Source organism: Myotis brandtii, unplaced genomic scaffold (assembly GCF_000412655.1).
Source record: "Myotis brandtii unplaced genomic scaffold, ASM41265v1 scaffold10, whole genome shotgun sequence".
Classification (NCBI taxonomy): domain Eukaryota; kingdom Metazoa; phylum Chordata; class Mammalia; order Chiroptera; family Vespertilionidae; genus Myotis; species Myotis brandtii.
In genome coordinates this window covers 2,649,215-2,662,533 of record NW_005353325.1, presented here as the reverse complement: position 1 = coordinate 2,662,533, position 13,319 = coordinate 2,649,215, and the positions used below count along the sequence as shown (strand labels likewise).

The following is a 13,319-nucleotide window of genomic DNA, read 5'->3' as shown; positions in this document are numbered from 1 at the left end:
ATCTTATTTGATTCAAACCTAGTAGGTTTGAGTTTCTGAAGTTTACTAAATTATATTGGAGTGCAATTTAAAACACACATCTGCTTTCGCTATTTTACCTCCTGACTTGGCACCAATTCTGGCAACATAGGACCTAATTAGACAGTGAAAGGTAGGAAGCCTAGAATGAGCCACACCAAAGATAATCTTCTCGTAGGTGAGTATTATTAAGTTTATAAGCCACCTCCTTTCTGAGAACAGTAATCTGCTTATTTCCTCATGAGAAATTTTCTCCTTTCCTAAGAAAATTTTATGACACTTGGCATTTTTGAAGGTTATATACAAAAATAGCTTTAAAAGCTATAAAGATTTACACCTCCTTTCTGAGAACAGTAATCTGCTTATTTCCTCAGGAGAAATTTTCTCCTTTCCTAAGAAAATGTTATGACACTTGGCATTTTTTTTAAAGCTATAAAGATTTATTAGATAAAGACCACTTATAATAGCCAGATTTCTCAAGATCACAGTAGTTCAATTTTCTTCATAACTGTTACACAGAAATAAACTGTAGCCTAAATATAAATTTTTATTTGGCAAAGCGTTAAAAAAAACACCCTGGTGAATTGCTACAGTAAATGTCTAAAAAGTTTTATTCTGGAAATGGCATCATAAATTTTTCTTTGGGGTGTGATTAAATGTTCTTCAGTTTGCCTGGGACATCTGTGACCCTAGTTAAAATGATCTTACACTAATTCTTGGTCTTTTTCTTCCTTTGTATTTTTGTGACCCGATCACCTTCTTGCTTAGCAAATGGAAATTCTAGCAGTAAGTGACCTGTCTTAATTTACAGACTATTTATCCATGTCAGACAAACTGGTTTTCATTTGCCATTTGTGACCGAGCAGTGTTTTGTCATGGACGGCTACTTTAAAAGTAGTGTGCGCTTCAGGTTTGCATAGCCCTAATCTATGAAATGTGGTCCAATAAAAATGTGATCTTATAATCAATATGTACAACTAGCACTTGCCTTCTCATACATTTACAACTAACATCTCCTTTTAAGTTTCTTCATTTTGAAAATCAAAGTGCAAATGTTAATTTCATTCTCATTTCAATGAGATTACAGTGTGTGTTTTTAGAAAAATTCATTTTTAGCTAAGCGATTATCCAGTTTTACTCTGCTTTAACAAGCACTTATTGCTAAATGTGGTGAGATATATGTATCATGATGCGGCAAAAGCATATGCATTTGAATTATGAATTTAAAGTTTTAAGTAACAGTGAATCCTTTTTAAAGCATCCAATATATTGTCTGCTTTAAAATTCTGTCTAATGTGAAAATGTGCTTCACACTAAAAATGAATTATATAACCAACAATACCTTTAATCAGTCTTCAAAGCATCTTTCATCAGCTTCATACTGTATTAACTTGCTTACTGCAGAAAAATAAATGCCAGGACAATTTTAACAGCTATTTTACAAACTTGTTGGAAATGTGTGGTCTCGTCAGATATGGAAAATCACACCTAAACTGTAATGCGATGTTATTTATTTCTAGGAACTGGAGCTCTGCCGAAGATTATACAAACTGCATTTTCAATTACTGCTTCTGTTCCAAGCCTACTGTAAACTTATCAGCCAAGTAAACGCAATAAAAAATGAAGCAGAGGTAAATATTTAATTGTACTAGGCATCAATTAACTGATTCTAGAAAGTTAAAATGTACACATGCATATATACTGTATATATCCCTTGTAGGAGAGCTTAAGTCCAAAGTCACACATAATGAATCATTTCTTATCAGAATTGTTCTTTGAAATGATATGCTATTTCCAGACCTATTAGTAAATGAGGCAGTAGATACCCAGCAGTCTTAAAAGGTTCATGACCTTAAAGGTCACGGTAGCAGCAATAGATCATCTGCAATCGAAAGTCTGGTAAAGCGCATCAACCCCATATAGACATTATATTATGAAACCCCCTAGCACCTTATCCATCTATTATTTTGTAGTCTAATAATGCACACGAGAATAAGCATATAATGAATAGGTTCAGAGGTAGTGACTTTAGTCTCTTTTTCCTCCATTTTCAACCACTGATACTAAACCATCACTAGGGAAATGACTTAATATTTTTTAAGTGGTTAAATGTAAAAGGATATACATACACATACTGGTTTATATAAAATACATTGAGCTGCCCAGCCAGTGTGGCTCAGTGGTTGAGCATTGACCTATGAACCAGGAGATCATGGTCAGGGCACATGCCTGGTTTGCAGGCTCGATCCCTGGTAGGGGTTGTGCAGAAGACAGCTGATCACTGATTCTCTCTCATCATTGATGTTTCTATATCTCTCTCTCCCTTCCTCTCTGAAATTACACTGGGTAAATAACCTTTTAAAATATAAAGACTTTACTGTCAAAAAAAATGTTTATGATCCCTCCTAAATGTATTTTTACTATCCAAGATGAAGTACAGATCACATGTAAACGTTAGTTACAACCTGTTTTACTTATTACAATGTAACATTTATTACACTTATTACAACCTTTTTTTTTAAATTTTAATTTAGAGAGGAAGGGGATGGGGAAGAGAAAGATAATCGATTTTTTGTTCCACTTATTTATGCATTCATTGGTTGCTTCTCGTATGTGCCCTGACCGGGGATGGAACCCGCAACCTTGGCATAGCTCTAACCAACTGAGCTACCCAGCTAGTGCCAACCTGTTATTTTATCCAGAGTACTTAGAAGACTACTATTGGGTGGCTAAAATTATTTATCCCTACTCAACAGAGAAGTTAACTGCCCTTAAATAGTAAGTTTAACATTTGAACATCTTTGTCACAGCCAATTAAATGCTCGTTTTGTTGATGAATATACAACTAGATCCCTTTAAGGTGTGTTTACTTTTAGGTCATCAACATGTCCGAGGAACTGGCCCAGCTGGAAAGTATCCTCAGAGAAGCAGAGTCCGCTTCTGAAAGTGAAGAAACTGACATTTCCAAAGCTGCACAAACTACTATAGAAACTGCCATTCACTCTTTAATTGAAACTTTGAAAAATAAGGAATTTATATCAGCTGTAGCACAAGTCAAAGCTTTCAGGTAAAATGTGAACCGATTTTAAGGAGATGCCTTTATACCTGCGATTTTCAACCTTTTTCATCTCGTGACACACAAACTAATTGCTAAAATTCTGTGGCACACCAAAAAATACATTTTTTTGCTGATCTGCTAAAAAAAATTGTATAATTTTGATTCATTTACACCACGTAGCTATTTTTGTTAGCTGCTGTACCTTTTTTTTTTTTTGACAATCTAAGGGAAAAGAGGTCAGTCCCCCTAACTAAATAGTCAGGTATTGCATGTTTTGAAATTCCTGTGGCACACCAGTTGAAAATGACCGCTTTATTAGACTGGGAGTTTACAGTGATTGGGTTTTGGTTTTCATTTTGATGATTTAATAGCAGATCTTTGTGAAAGGCAAACATGATTTTGTTCACTCTCAGTGATAAATTCGGTAATCTTTTTGCTCAAATATTAAAACATGCCCAGTGATGCACAATGAAATGTTGTTGTCTCAGGTGTTAACTTAAAATGTAGTTAACCTTAATAACTGCCGGTGGGGTCTCAGAACTTAAAAGCACTGTGTATTACTTTCAGATCTCTCTGGCCCAATGACATCTTCGGCAGCTGTGAAGAGGACCCTGTGCAGACGCTGTTACACATTTATTTCCATCACCAGACGCTGGGCCAGACGGGAAGCTTTGCAGTTATAGGCTCTGACCTGGACATGTCAGAAGCCAACTACAAACTGATGGAACTCAATCTAGAAATAAGAGAGTCTCTACGCATGGTGCAATCATACCAACTACTAGCACAGGCCAAACCAATTGGAAATTTGGTGAGCACTGGATTCTGAGAAACTTCATGGATTTAGGAAAGAAACTAAACTGAAGATTATTAAGAATATTAACAAGCACCTTTTATGAACCCTTGTAATTCACTGATAACTTTTTCTGGCAGCATCCACAACCACAGTGTAACTAATGTCAAAATCAAAGATCTGAAGAAGAAGAAAAAAAAACTTAATTGTTTAACAGCTGCCAATACCTCCCACAAGAACTACAAAGAAGGGATTTTTAAATTACTTAACCTATGTGGACGGAAAAGGGCTAAAAGTGATGCATACAAGTACATACATTGCTTTCTAGAGAAAAAGATTGTAAGAACGTTTGCAATAATGGCCTCTCATACGGAGACCATTGGAAAGCAGGTGAAATGAGGCTGGTTCGTTTTAGCTGAAGGCCTGCAACGCTGCTTGGATTCGTAGCAGTCACGAGCATAACCTACAGTTGATGCTTAATTATCTACATGAAGAACATCCAGTCGGATAGATATACACAGAAACTTATTTGCAAAAACCATTGACTTTTCAATATGTGGGATCAGGGTGTGGGTGTTTTGTTTTTTAGTCTGTATAAGGAACTGTGTGCGTGTGAGCTGGGGTGTGTGAATACGTGATAGTCCTATTTTCAAGGTATGGGTGTTTGGTGACAACATCTCAGAGCATGCCTGAAAGAGCACTGCAAGATTATTTTTGAAGAAATTTTATTTTATTAGATCTAACTCTTCATAGTGTGTAAATGTTAGAACATTTTAATAATATTTTAAAACTGGGCTCTCCCAGGATTTCAAAAAGAAATAATATATCTGTTAACGTTATTGGAATGCTGCTCAGTTCTCTGATCAGTGCTTATGTTATGATTGTTGATAACTAACCAAAGTAGATGCCTGCAGAGACTTTAAAATGTAAAATAAAGATGTATGCTGCCCGTCAGCTATTCTCATTAGAAAAGTTAACTTATTTTACTCCATAATTATAGAAACTGTATAGATTAAAACCAGTATTTTTCTTGTACATTTGTGCAATGCACTGTTATACAAGAATAGGTGTACAAAGCTAAAGAAAAAAAATTGTGGTCATTGATGATAGACTACATGACTTGCGGGCTCTGAAGTCTGCAGAATTCAAGAAGAGAGGTGCAACTGCATTTTTATATGTTTATTCGGGACTCAAATGTTTCACCCTAAAGGAACCTGGGGTTATGGGGGGAAATGAGAGGAAGCCTGAAGACCGACTACCAAAACATGCAATATACTTAGCCACTGTCTAAGCCTGTAGCATAACATGAACTGGATTCTCTGTCCTTTTTTAAATAGCATTTTGTAAAAGAAATGAATGTAGTCCCACAATTCCTCTGGTTTGAAAGGAACACCCTTGTATTTTTTATATGCATCTCTTATCCACTGTGACTTTTCTTTTAAAACTTGGCTCTGGGGTTCCAGAGTTTAGAATGTAGGAATGAACTGCTTAGCTTTGCCTTTTCTTGGGGGTGTGGACACTGCCAGAAATGTAATTATGCTCAAGTGCATTAATTGAAGGCACGGTGCACCCTGTTGGACTGCTGACTATAGTTATGTTACCTGTAAAATTCCCTAACTGGTCACGGCACATCCATAATCACTGTATTTTTTGACCCTGATAAAACCAATTATTTTGATGGTGTCCTGGTACTGTAAATGGTGTCCTTTAAATTATTTAGTAACATTTGGGTGTGGGGCAGGGAAGAGAGGGCTGGTGTCCAGAGAGACACCACATTTTACATCCTATCTTACCATCCCCTATTTTTCCTCACCTTCCTTCTATCCTTTTTGTTAAAATAAAAAGCATTGTAGTTGTTGGTTTGTGTTGTATTTTAAGAAAAGATGAATGATTTTAGTGTGCATCATTTAGGAACTTTACAAATTATCTTCATTATTCAATATGATTTTCCATAAAAGGGGGAGAAAATTAGTTGATTACCTGCCCTGGCCGGTTTGCTGACAGAGCATCAGCCCTGAGACTGAAGGGTTGCGGGTTTGATTGCAGTCAAGGGCATGTAACTCAGTTGCAGGCTTGCTCCCTGGCCCCCGTCGGGGTGCATGCCAAAGGCAACCTATACGTCTCTCCCCCTCCCTTCCACCTTCTAAAAATCAATGGAAAAAATATCCTCAGGTGAGGATTAACAACAAAAATTAGTTGATTACCCAAATCAAACCTTTCAAACAATTGAAGTTTGCTTTCATGTTTGTTTATATGTAACTACATCCATTAATAATGTAATGAAAATTAACACACCTGCAGAAATCAAGATGCAAATGTACAATCATTAGGATTGTCCTTTTGCCAAAGGGTTTTCCTCAAACCTGTACTTCTTTGCTCCTGATCCTCTAAATCCACACTATGCACTTATTGACAAAGTATATCAAATGTTTAACTTATTAAACACCTTAATCATTTTCAAAATAGTTTATAAAATAAACCAAAAGAAGAGATCTGGACGTTCCCTCACACTACTACTAAAATAGAAGGCCAAGGGGTTTTTACACAATGCAGAAAATATTTCCTGCTGTAGGTGACGTAACATAACCGGTTTGGTTACAACCTAAAATTTAGCAAATGGTTACGCATCTCTTGCAACAGACTCACCAAGTCTCCCCACTTCGGGTCTGTGAGAACTGCTCAGATGCCATGCCAGCATAACCTCGGCGGGAGGGAAGAAGATACCAGAATCAATGTAATTATAATTGTGTTTTATGACTTTAAAAACTTTTTTCAAAGTAATACACTGTTGCTTTAGCAAATGTAGGAAATGTGAAGAAAATTATAATCAATTTCTTGACACCTACAGATCACAGTAATCTGGAGTATTTCTTTCTAGACTCTCAATCTCGCTCAAAAAATTCACATTCATAAATTTCTAATTGTATACATACAGCTCAATATCATCTCATTGCTGGAATGTTATCACTGTAACTCTTTAAAAAAAATTTTTTTCATTCAGAAAGAGGAAGGTGGAGAGAAACATCATTGATTGGCTGCCTCCTGCATGCCCCCTACTGGGGATCGAGCCTGCAATCCAGGCATGTGCCCAGACCGGGAATCAAACGGTGACCTCCTAGTTCATAGGTTGACATTCAATGGAATCACACCAGCCGGGCATCACTGTAACTCATGAAAATGATGTTTTGTGCCACTTGATTCAATGTCTGAATCCCCACTAAGTAAAACATAGTTTGATCCTTGCTTTTCTCAACTGTAAAATAGGATTAGCTGCTCTGTTAGGAAATTTTAACTACCCATGTTAATAGCCAATGAATTTCTCTCAGGACCCAAAGCAGGTATCTTTCTACTGTTCCCTCATTCACTCAGCAAATGCCTGAGAGCATACTGTACACCGCATGCATGCCATACCAGTCAAATGAGTTTCCTGTTCCTACACTCAACTAAATCAGTAACAGGTGTCAGAATGAAACAGTACCTTCAACACCACCAAGGGTTCTTGTCACTCATTCCTCTCTGACCCCCAGCCCCCATCATTTTATCTGAGCATTGCAGGCCTCCTTACTGATTTACAGACATGCATTGTACAGCCAGAGTTATTTCTTTTTAAAGGTGAATCTGTTGGTCACTGTCCCACCATAGCTTTAAAACCTTCCAGTAGGTTCTCACTGATAACAGGTACCTGAGCAAAGTCAAAAAGGTGTTCCCAGTCTGGGCCTGCCAGTCTCACCGACTATCGTGCCCATTCCTGTCCCCAGTGTTCTATCACAGGTCTCCTGGTTTCTTCCACCCCTGGGCCTTTGCACATGGCAGCTTAATCTGGGAAGTTTCTCCTTCCGCCCTTTACCTAATTCAGCTCATCCAAACTTCAGCTGAAGTGTCATTTTTAAAGCAAGCCCTCCCTAATCTGTCCAAGTCCAATCCCCTATTAACATGGCAGAACTTCTATTTTACATTTTTTTAATGCAAAAATGAATGGCCCTCTCCCCCTACATTAGAAGCTCCGTAAGGGCAGAGGCCACACCCATGTTTTTCTGTAGTAAGTGCAAAGCTGACTCAACTGCTGGTTTTCTCACTTCAATTCCATAAGCAACACCTGGGTGCTTGTTAAATGCTGCTGTAGCAATTCAGTGGGGGCAGAAGCCTGGGATCTGCATTTTCACGAGCCACCTTCCTAAGTCCATATGGATGCAGAGGGCCTTTCCCATCGCTCTAAGGCAGTGGTTCTCAACCTTGGCTGCACATTAGAATCACCTGGGAATCTTTTTAAAATCCTGATTTCTGGGCCTCATCCTCCGGAAATTCTGTTTTTTTGTTATGGGTTGGGGCCACAACATTAGTAACAAAGAAACAGAATTTCCAGAGGATGAGGCCCAGAAATCAGGATTTTAAAAAGATTCCCAGCCCTAACCAGTTTGGCTCAGTGGATAGAGCGTCGGCCTGCGGACTGAAGGGTCCCAGGTTCTATTCTGGTCAAGGGCATGTACCTTGGTTGGGGGCACATCCCCAATAGGGGTGTGCAGAAGGCAGCTGATCGATGTTTCTCATCGATGTTTCTAACTCTATCCCTCTCCCTTCCTCTCTGTAAAAAATCAATAAAATATATTTTAAAAATTGTATAAAAAAAGATACCCAGGTGATTCTAATGTGCAGCCAAGGTTGAGAACCACTGCTCTAAGGGCTCTAGAGACCTCAAACTCATTTCAGGTTTTTATTCCTTGTCTGTCTACATACAAGCATCCCAGATGTTAACAGGCTTACTTTTATGGCACCTCTAAGGTAGTAAGGGTTAACTTAAACGGGTTGGTTAGAAAATTGGAAAGAGACATAATTAGCACCTGGTGCCTGTCATGTGGCATCTGTAACCTTTAAGTCAATAGCCCTCAACTCCGATGTCATTAGAATCCCCTGCCACTAACTGAAGTGCCGCCCCCCCACCTCCACCCCAGAACTCTTTAATGGGGCCTCGGGGCCTTGTGTTTTCCTGGGACTGGGGTGCAGTTAGAAGAGAATCCTTAGGTTAGAGATGGCGAAAACACTTTCTGGTTACAGAACAGCAAGTCAATAGAAACAAAGGCTAAAGCTGTCTTCATCAACTCACTTGAAAAAATCCTTACACTTAGGAGGCCTCGTTATAAACCAGAAGTCCATTTAATGAATGTATTTAACATCTTAAAGAAGCTGCCTTTAGCAACCCTATTCCAAGCCCCAACTGTGAGACTGATGATTAATAATGCAGTTTTGTTCACAGCACGCCTCTCCCCGCTACCCCGTTTGTTACCTACTAGACTGAGGTCACCAGGATGCACTGAAGTTCCCACCCAGAGCTAGCCAGCCACTCAGGGTTACCCCAAATTGCCCCATACAGCAGGATGGCTCTGCCTCCACCTCCTTCAGAAGCATGCTTATTCAATGGCTAGTTGGCTTCTCTTTATTCCTATCTTGCTTATAAGCTGCAGCCCTACACTCCCACATAAGCAGTAAATCTCACATCTATGAGCCCCTCTTATATTTTCCTCCAGTGATGAATATGCCTCAGAGCCTGGCTGCTCCATATGCAATCTATAATAATAAAAGTGCAATATGCTAATTAGACCGGACAGCTGAACGACCTTCCGGACGTCCTTCTGGACAAAGCCAGGGCCGCGAGGGCCGAGCCCCTGGTGTGAATTTTGTGCATTGGGCCTCTCGTGAACAAATAATAAACATGACAGGCCCAGACTGTCAGCACAGGACAAGCTCTCCTAAACTTTATTTTAAAAGACACGATTTTATGCAATTGTTTTGCAATTCTTTTATTTAAAGGTTTTGTCAAGAAACACAGCCTTGCACGAGGAGGAGGCAAAAAGGAGAAGGGGCACGCACAGCTCACTTGTCTGCTCCACTAGCACACGGTCGGTAGGACTGGTTTTTTACATTCATTTAAATGATATATTTGAAGCTGAACGTGCTGTCACAGGATAGGCGTTTGCCTTTGCATCTCCCACACAAATCTTGTCGGTGGGGCCGTTTAGGGTCAATGTGGCGAAGTTTTATTGAGCAGGAGCATCTAGTCTGTTTACAACTCTGAAAAATCAAATGAGAAGCGCGTTCAGAAGGTAACCCCTGGGTGCCTTCCTAGAAGTTTAAGTTTTTTCCTGGTCCAAATGCTGCTTGAATGCACTCTAAGCAAGGCCCTGTGCTAATCTTGCCTGAATCCTTTCTAGCAAGGATAGGGTTATGAATAGAGGGTGCTTAACCCTTTGCCGTAGTCCCATGTTACATAGGATTTAGTTCGGAATTGTTTCTTTTGAAACAACTTTCTTACAGGAAGTCTTTTCCTGCACTTGAAGGGTGGAGAATAAGCAAGCTGGGGTGAGAAAATGAAAAACAAAAGAACTTTTAAATAAAAATAGAAGTATTGCAAAACAAGGAAAGCTACTGTGGGAGGCTAGTGCCTAGTAGCAAGCCATGGCTCTGGGCTGGCATCAATGGCCTGGCCTCCCCACTCCAACCTACTGTAAGCGACCTCACACCGAGGCAGAAGGCAAAGACATCCTCCTTTAGAACCTGACCCAACTCTGCCATGACCTCAGTGCGTCTACACAGTTTGCCACACTTCTGGGGGACTTAGATTTACTTTCAAACAAATGATTCTCCTTTTTGCAAGCTCTCAGGCGAGACTGAACTTTAAAACCCCATGCTTAGCTCGGCCAGTGTGGGTGAGTGGTTGAGTGTCAACCTATGAACCAGGAGGTCAGGGTTTCAGGGTTCAATTCCCAGTCAGGGCACATGCTCAATCCTGGGAGGAGCGGGGGTGTGCAGGAGGCAGCTGATCAATGATTCTCATCATGAATGTTTATCTCTCTCTCCCTTCCTCTCTGAAGTCAATTTTTTTTTAAAAAAATCCCATGCTTATACTAAATGCTTTAACTTGGGTATGTGCTTCATAAGAAGCATCTGGGCCAAGCAGGCAACCTTTCCCACCCCATGTTAGCAGGATGGTATCCTATTTTTTTCAGTTTGCTATCCCTTACATTAGACTGAGCAGTAGGTGAGGCAAGTGTTCTTCCGTATTGCTAGCGAGGTACTGGTCTCTAAAGAGGTTACCATGACCGAGATCTGCAAGGGCAGAAGGAAACTGACACTGAGGCCTGTTGACCAGTTGAGCATTATTCCGAACTGCTACCAAAAAGCTGTCAAAACCTGGAGGTCACTGGGAACCTAGCCTCTTTTAGGAACTATATTCAACAAACTGCACCAAAGCCTCTACCACTACCCAGTTCAGACAAAAATGCAAGCTCTGGGCTTACTTGACAGGTGATGGCCTCCACTCGGTAAGGGTTGTACGACTTCTGACAAGTCCTGCAGAACTGCTTAAAGTAAACCTGTGATTCAAGAGAGAGAGAACGTAAAGCAAGCCCTCGGGACACCCCTGTCCGAAAGATGCCCGTCGTGTAGCTGCTTACCTTGTTGGTGCCCTGCACACACCACACATAGGCACTCTCCCAGCGGATGTTGCAGTCCTTGCAGTGATAATAGCCATATTTCTGCTCCAAGAACTGAAAAGGACACCAGAGTTTCAACCAACATGATATCAAATTGTTATCCTTCATTTCAGAGGCTGAGGAGCATCTATCTCCTACTTAACACTGGCAGCTTCATTCCAGTGGTGGAGGTAAGTAGGGTCAGGTTCGAATTAGGAAGGAATGAGGCGAGCGAATGGCCTAACTGAGCAGATATGCAAACATGGGCCTAAGACGGTTTACGTGCCAGGTTAACTGGGTTCATAAAGCAAATTAATTGACAAGGACCGAGTCGGTGTTTTCCCTCAGACGGGCAAGGGGAAAGCCAAACACCCAGGGTTCTCTACACCTCGGGTTCTTTCCGGAGGCCTCTTCGGTTGGATCAAGTGATTTTAGAACACAGACGTGGGGGTGGTTACGCTGAAGAACAGGAGTGAGACTCGGAGTCCTCAAGTACTTTCAGGTGTTCAGCCAAGATGACGTTCTCCAGGCTGCTAGTTCAACGCCTCGGAACAGTAGAGTAGGAATCCAAATGGTGGATAAGCCATAGCTCATGTGTAACATGAACAAAAGTACCACTGCCTTCCTCTTAAGCTGTCTTCCCTCCCAGGGAGAAACCAATAGCAAACAAGTCTTTGGAGTCAGGCCTTTCAAAGTGAAGGAAATTTGGGAGAGCGCTCAGCAACTTCACAGGTGAGCAAACTGAAGTCCGGGAAGGTTAAGAATTAAGATGCCACATAGTTAGTGCCCAGCCGGCGCGGCTCAGTGGTTCAGAGTCTATGAACTAGGACAGTGGTTCTCAACCTTCCTAATGCCGAGACCCTTTAATAGAGTTTCTCATGTTGTGGTGACCCCCAACTATAACATTATTTTCGTTGCTACTTCATAACTGTAATTTTGCTACTGTTATGAATCGTAATGTAAATCTGATATGCAGGATGTATTTTCATTGTTACAAACTGAACATAATTAAGGCATAGTGATAATCACAAAAACAATATGTAATTATATATGTGTTTTCCGATGGTCTTAGGCGACCCCTGTGAAAGGGTGGGTCGACCCCCAAAGGGGTCGCGACCCACAGGTTGAGAATCGCTGATCTAGGAGGTCCCGGTTTGATTCCCGGTCAGGGCACATGCCAGGGTTGCAGTCCCTAGTAAGGGGTGTGCAGGAGGCAACCGATCAATGATTCTCTCTCATCATTGATGTTTCTGTCTCTCCATCTCCCTTCCTCGCTGAAATAATTTTTTTTTAAAAGATTGCACATAGCCTGTGTATAAATTCTAGATTCACTCCTCTCCGCCCCCCCCACCCCTCCCGTGGCCTCTTGTACCTACCATGCCTTCCCACTCCCTGGGTTACAGCTGTCGGCAGTGGACGCCAGGCCTTTGGGGTTCAGCTAGTGGGGACTGGCCCTCCTAGCCTGCCATACCCAACAGCCCAAATGCTTCCGCACTCATGTTTCTGAGTGGAGGTGCCTTTAGGAGCCAGGACAGACCCTGAGAGAGGCGCTACAGCGGCTCTAGCTTCCAGCGGAAGCTTTGGGAAACCCAGCAAGAATCAGAGGCGAGGTGAACAGCACCCCAGTAGTCGACTGTTGTGGCTTTTGCCATTCAATTGAGAAAAGTGGGTGGGATCCTTGGGCATGAACTCTCCCGCCAGCAAGCCCACCTTCTGATGCCCCCCGCCCCCACCCCTGTACCCACCTAGATCGTCCACACCGGGCAACGTGCCCACGATCGGCGTTTAGACAGCAAATACGCCCAGAATACGGACGTTTGAAGGGCGTCTCCCTCGCCAACCTCGGCGCCGGCGTTTTCAATCACAATCAGGCTACAATTAATTTACTCTTGGAGGCGGATGACGCCCGCTGCTGCCAGAGGCTGCGCAAGGCCCCCGACGTCCCCGCGCCTAGGAAAGCCTGGCGCCTCCACGCGCCCAGAGCGGA

At 41.5% G+C, this 13,319-nt stretch overlaps 1 protein-coding gene and 1 long non-coding RNA gene across 15 annotated transcripts in view; one reads left to right on the top strand and one right to left on the bottom strand.

The window, feature by feature from the left end:
• The window catches only part of FRYL (FRY-like), a 238,460-nt gene extending 232,736 nt beyond the window's left edge, over nt 1-5,724 (top strand). For 10 of the 14 annotated variants that reach the window (XM_014534411.1, XM_014534429.1, XM_014534396.1 and 7 more), the window contains 4 exons: nt 787-804; nt 1,539-1,649; nt 2,895-3,085; nt 3,644-5,724. In XM_014534411.1, coding sequence (XP_014389897.1) covers nt 787-804; nt 1,539-1,649; nt 2,895-3,085; nt 3,644-3,902 — 579 coding nt within the window. In that variant the 3' untranslated portion in view covers nt 3,903-5,724. Of the gene's footprint in view, nt 1-786; nt 805-1,538; nt 1,650-1,825; nt 1,837-2,894; nt 3,086-3,643 lie in introns of those variants that run through there. The other 4 variants (XM_014534385.1, XM_014534402.1, XM_014534391.1 and 1 more) reach the window with 2 other exon arrangements.
• A 3,921-nt stretch (nt 5,725-9,645) lies between these two features.
• Nucleotides 9,646-13,172, bottom strand: LOC102254516. Its single transcript, XR_312984.2, has 4 exons — nt 13,078-13,172; nt 11,315-11,407; nt 11,159-11,233; nt 9,646-9,932 (listed from the first exon to the last, which is right to left on the bottom strand). It is a non-coding gene; the product is annotated as an uncharacterized LOC102254516 (long non-coding RNA).
• Nucleotides 13,173-13,319: the final 147 nt, after the last annotated feature.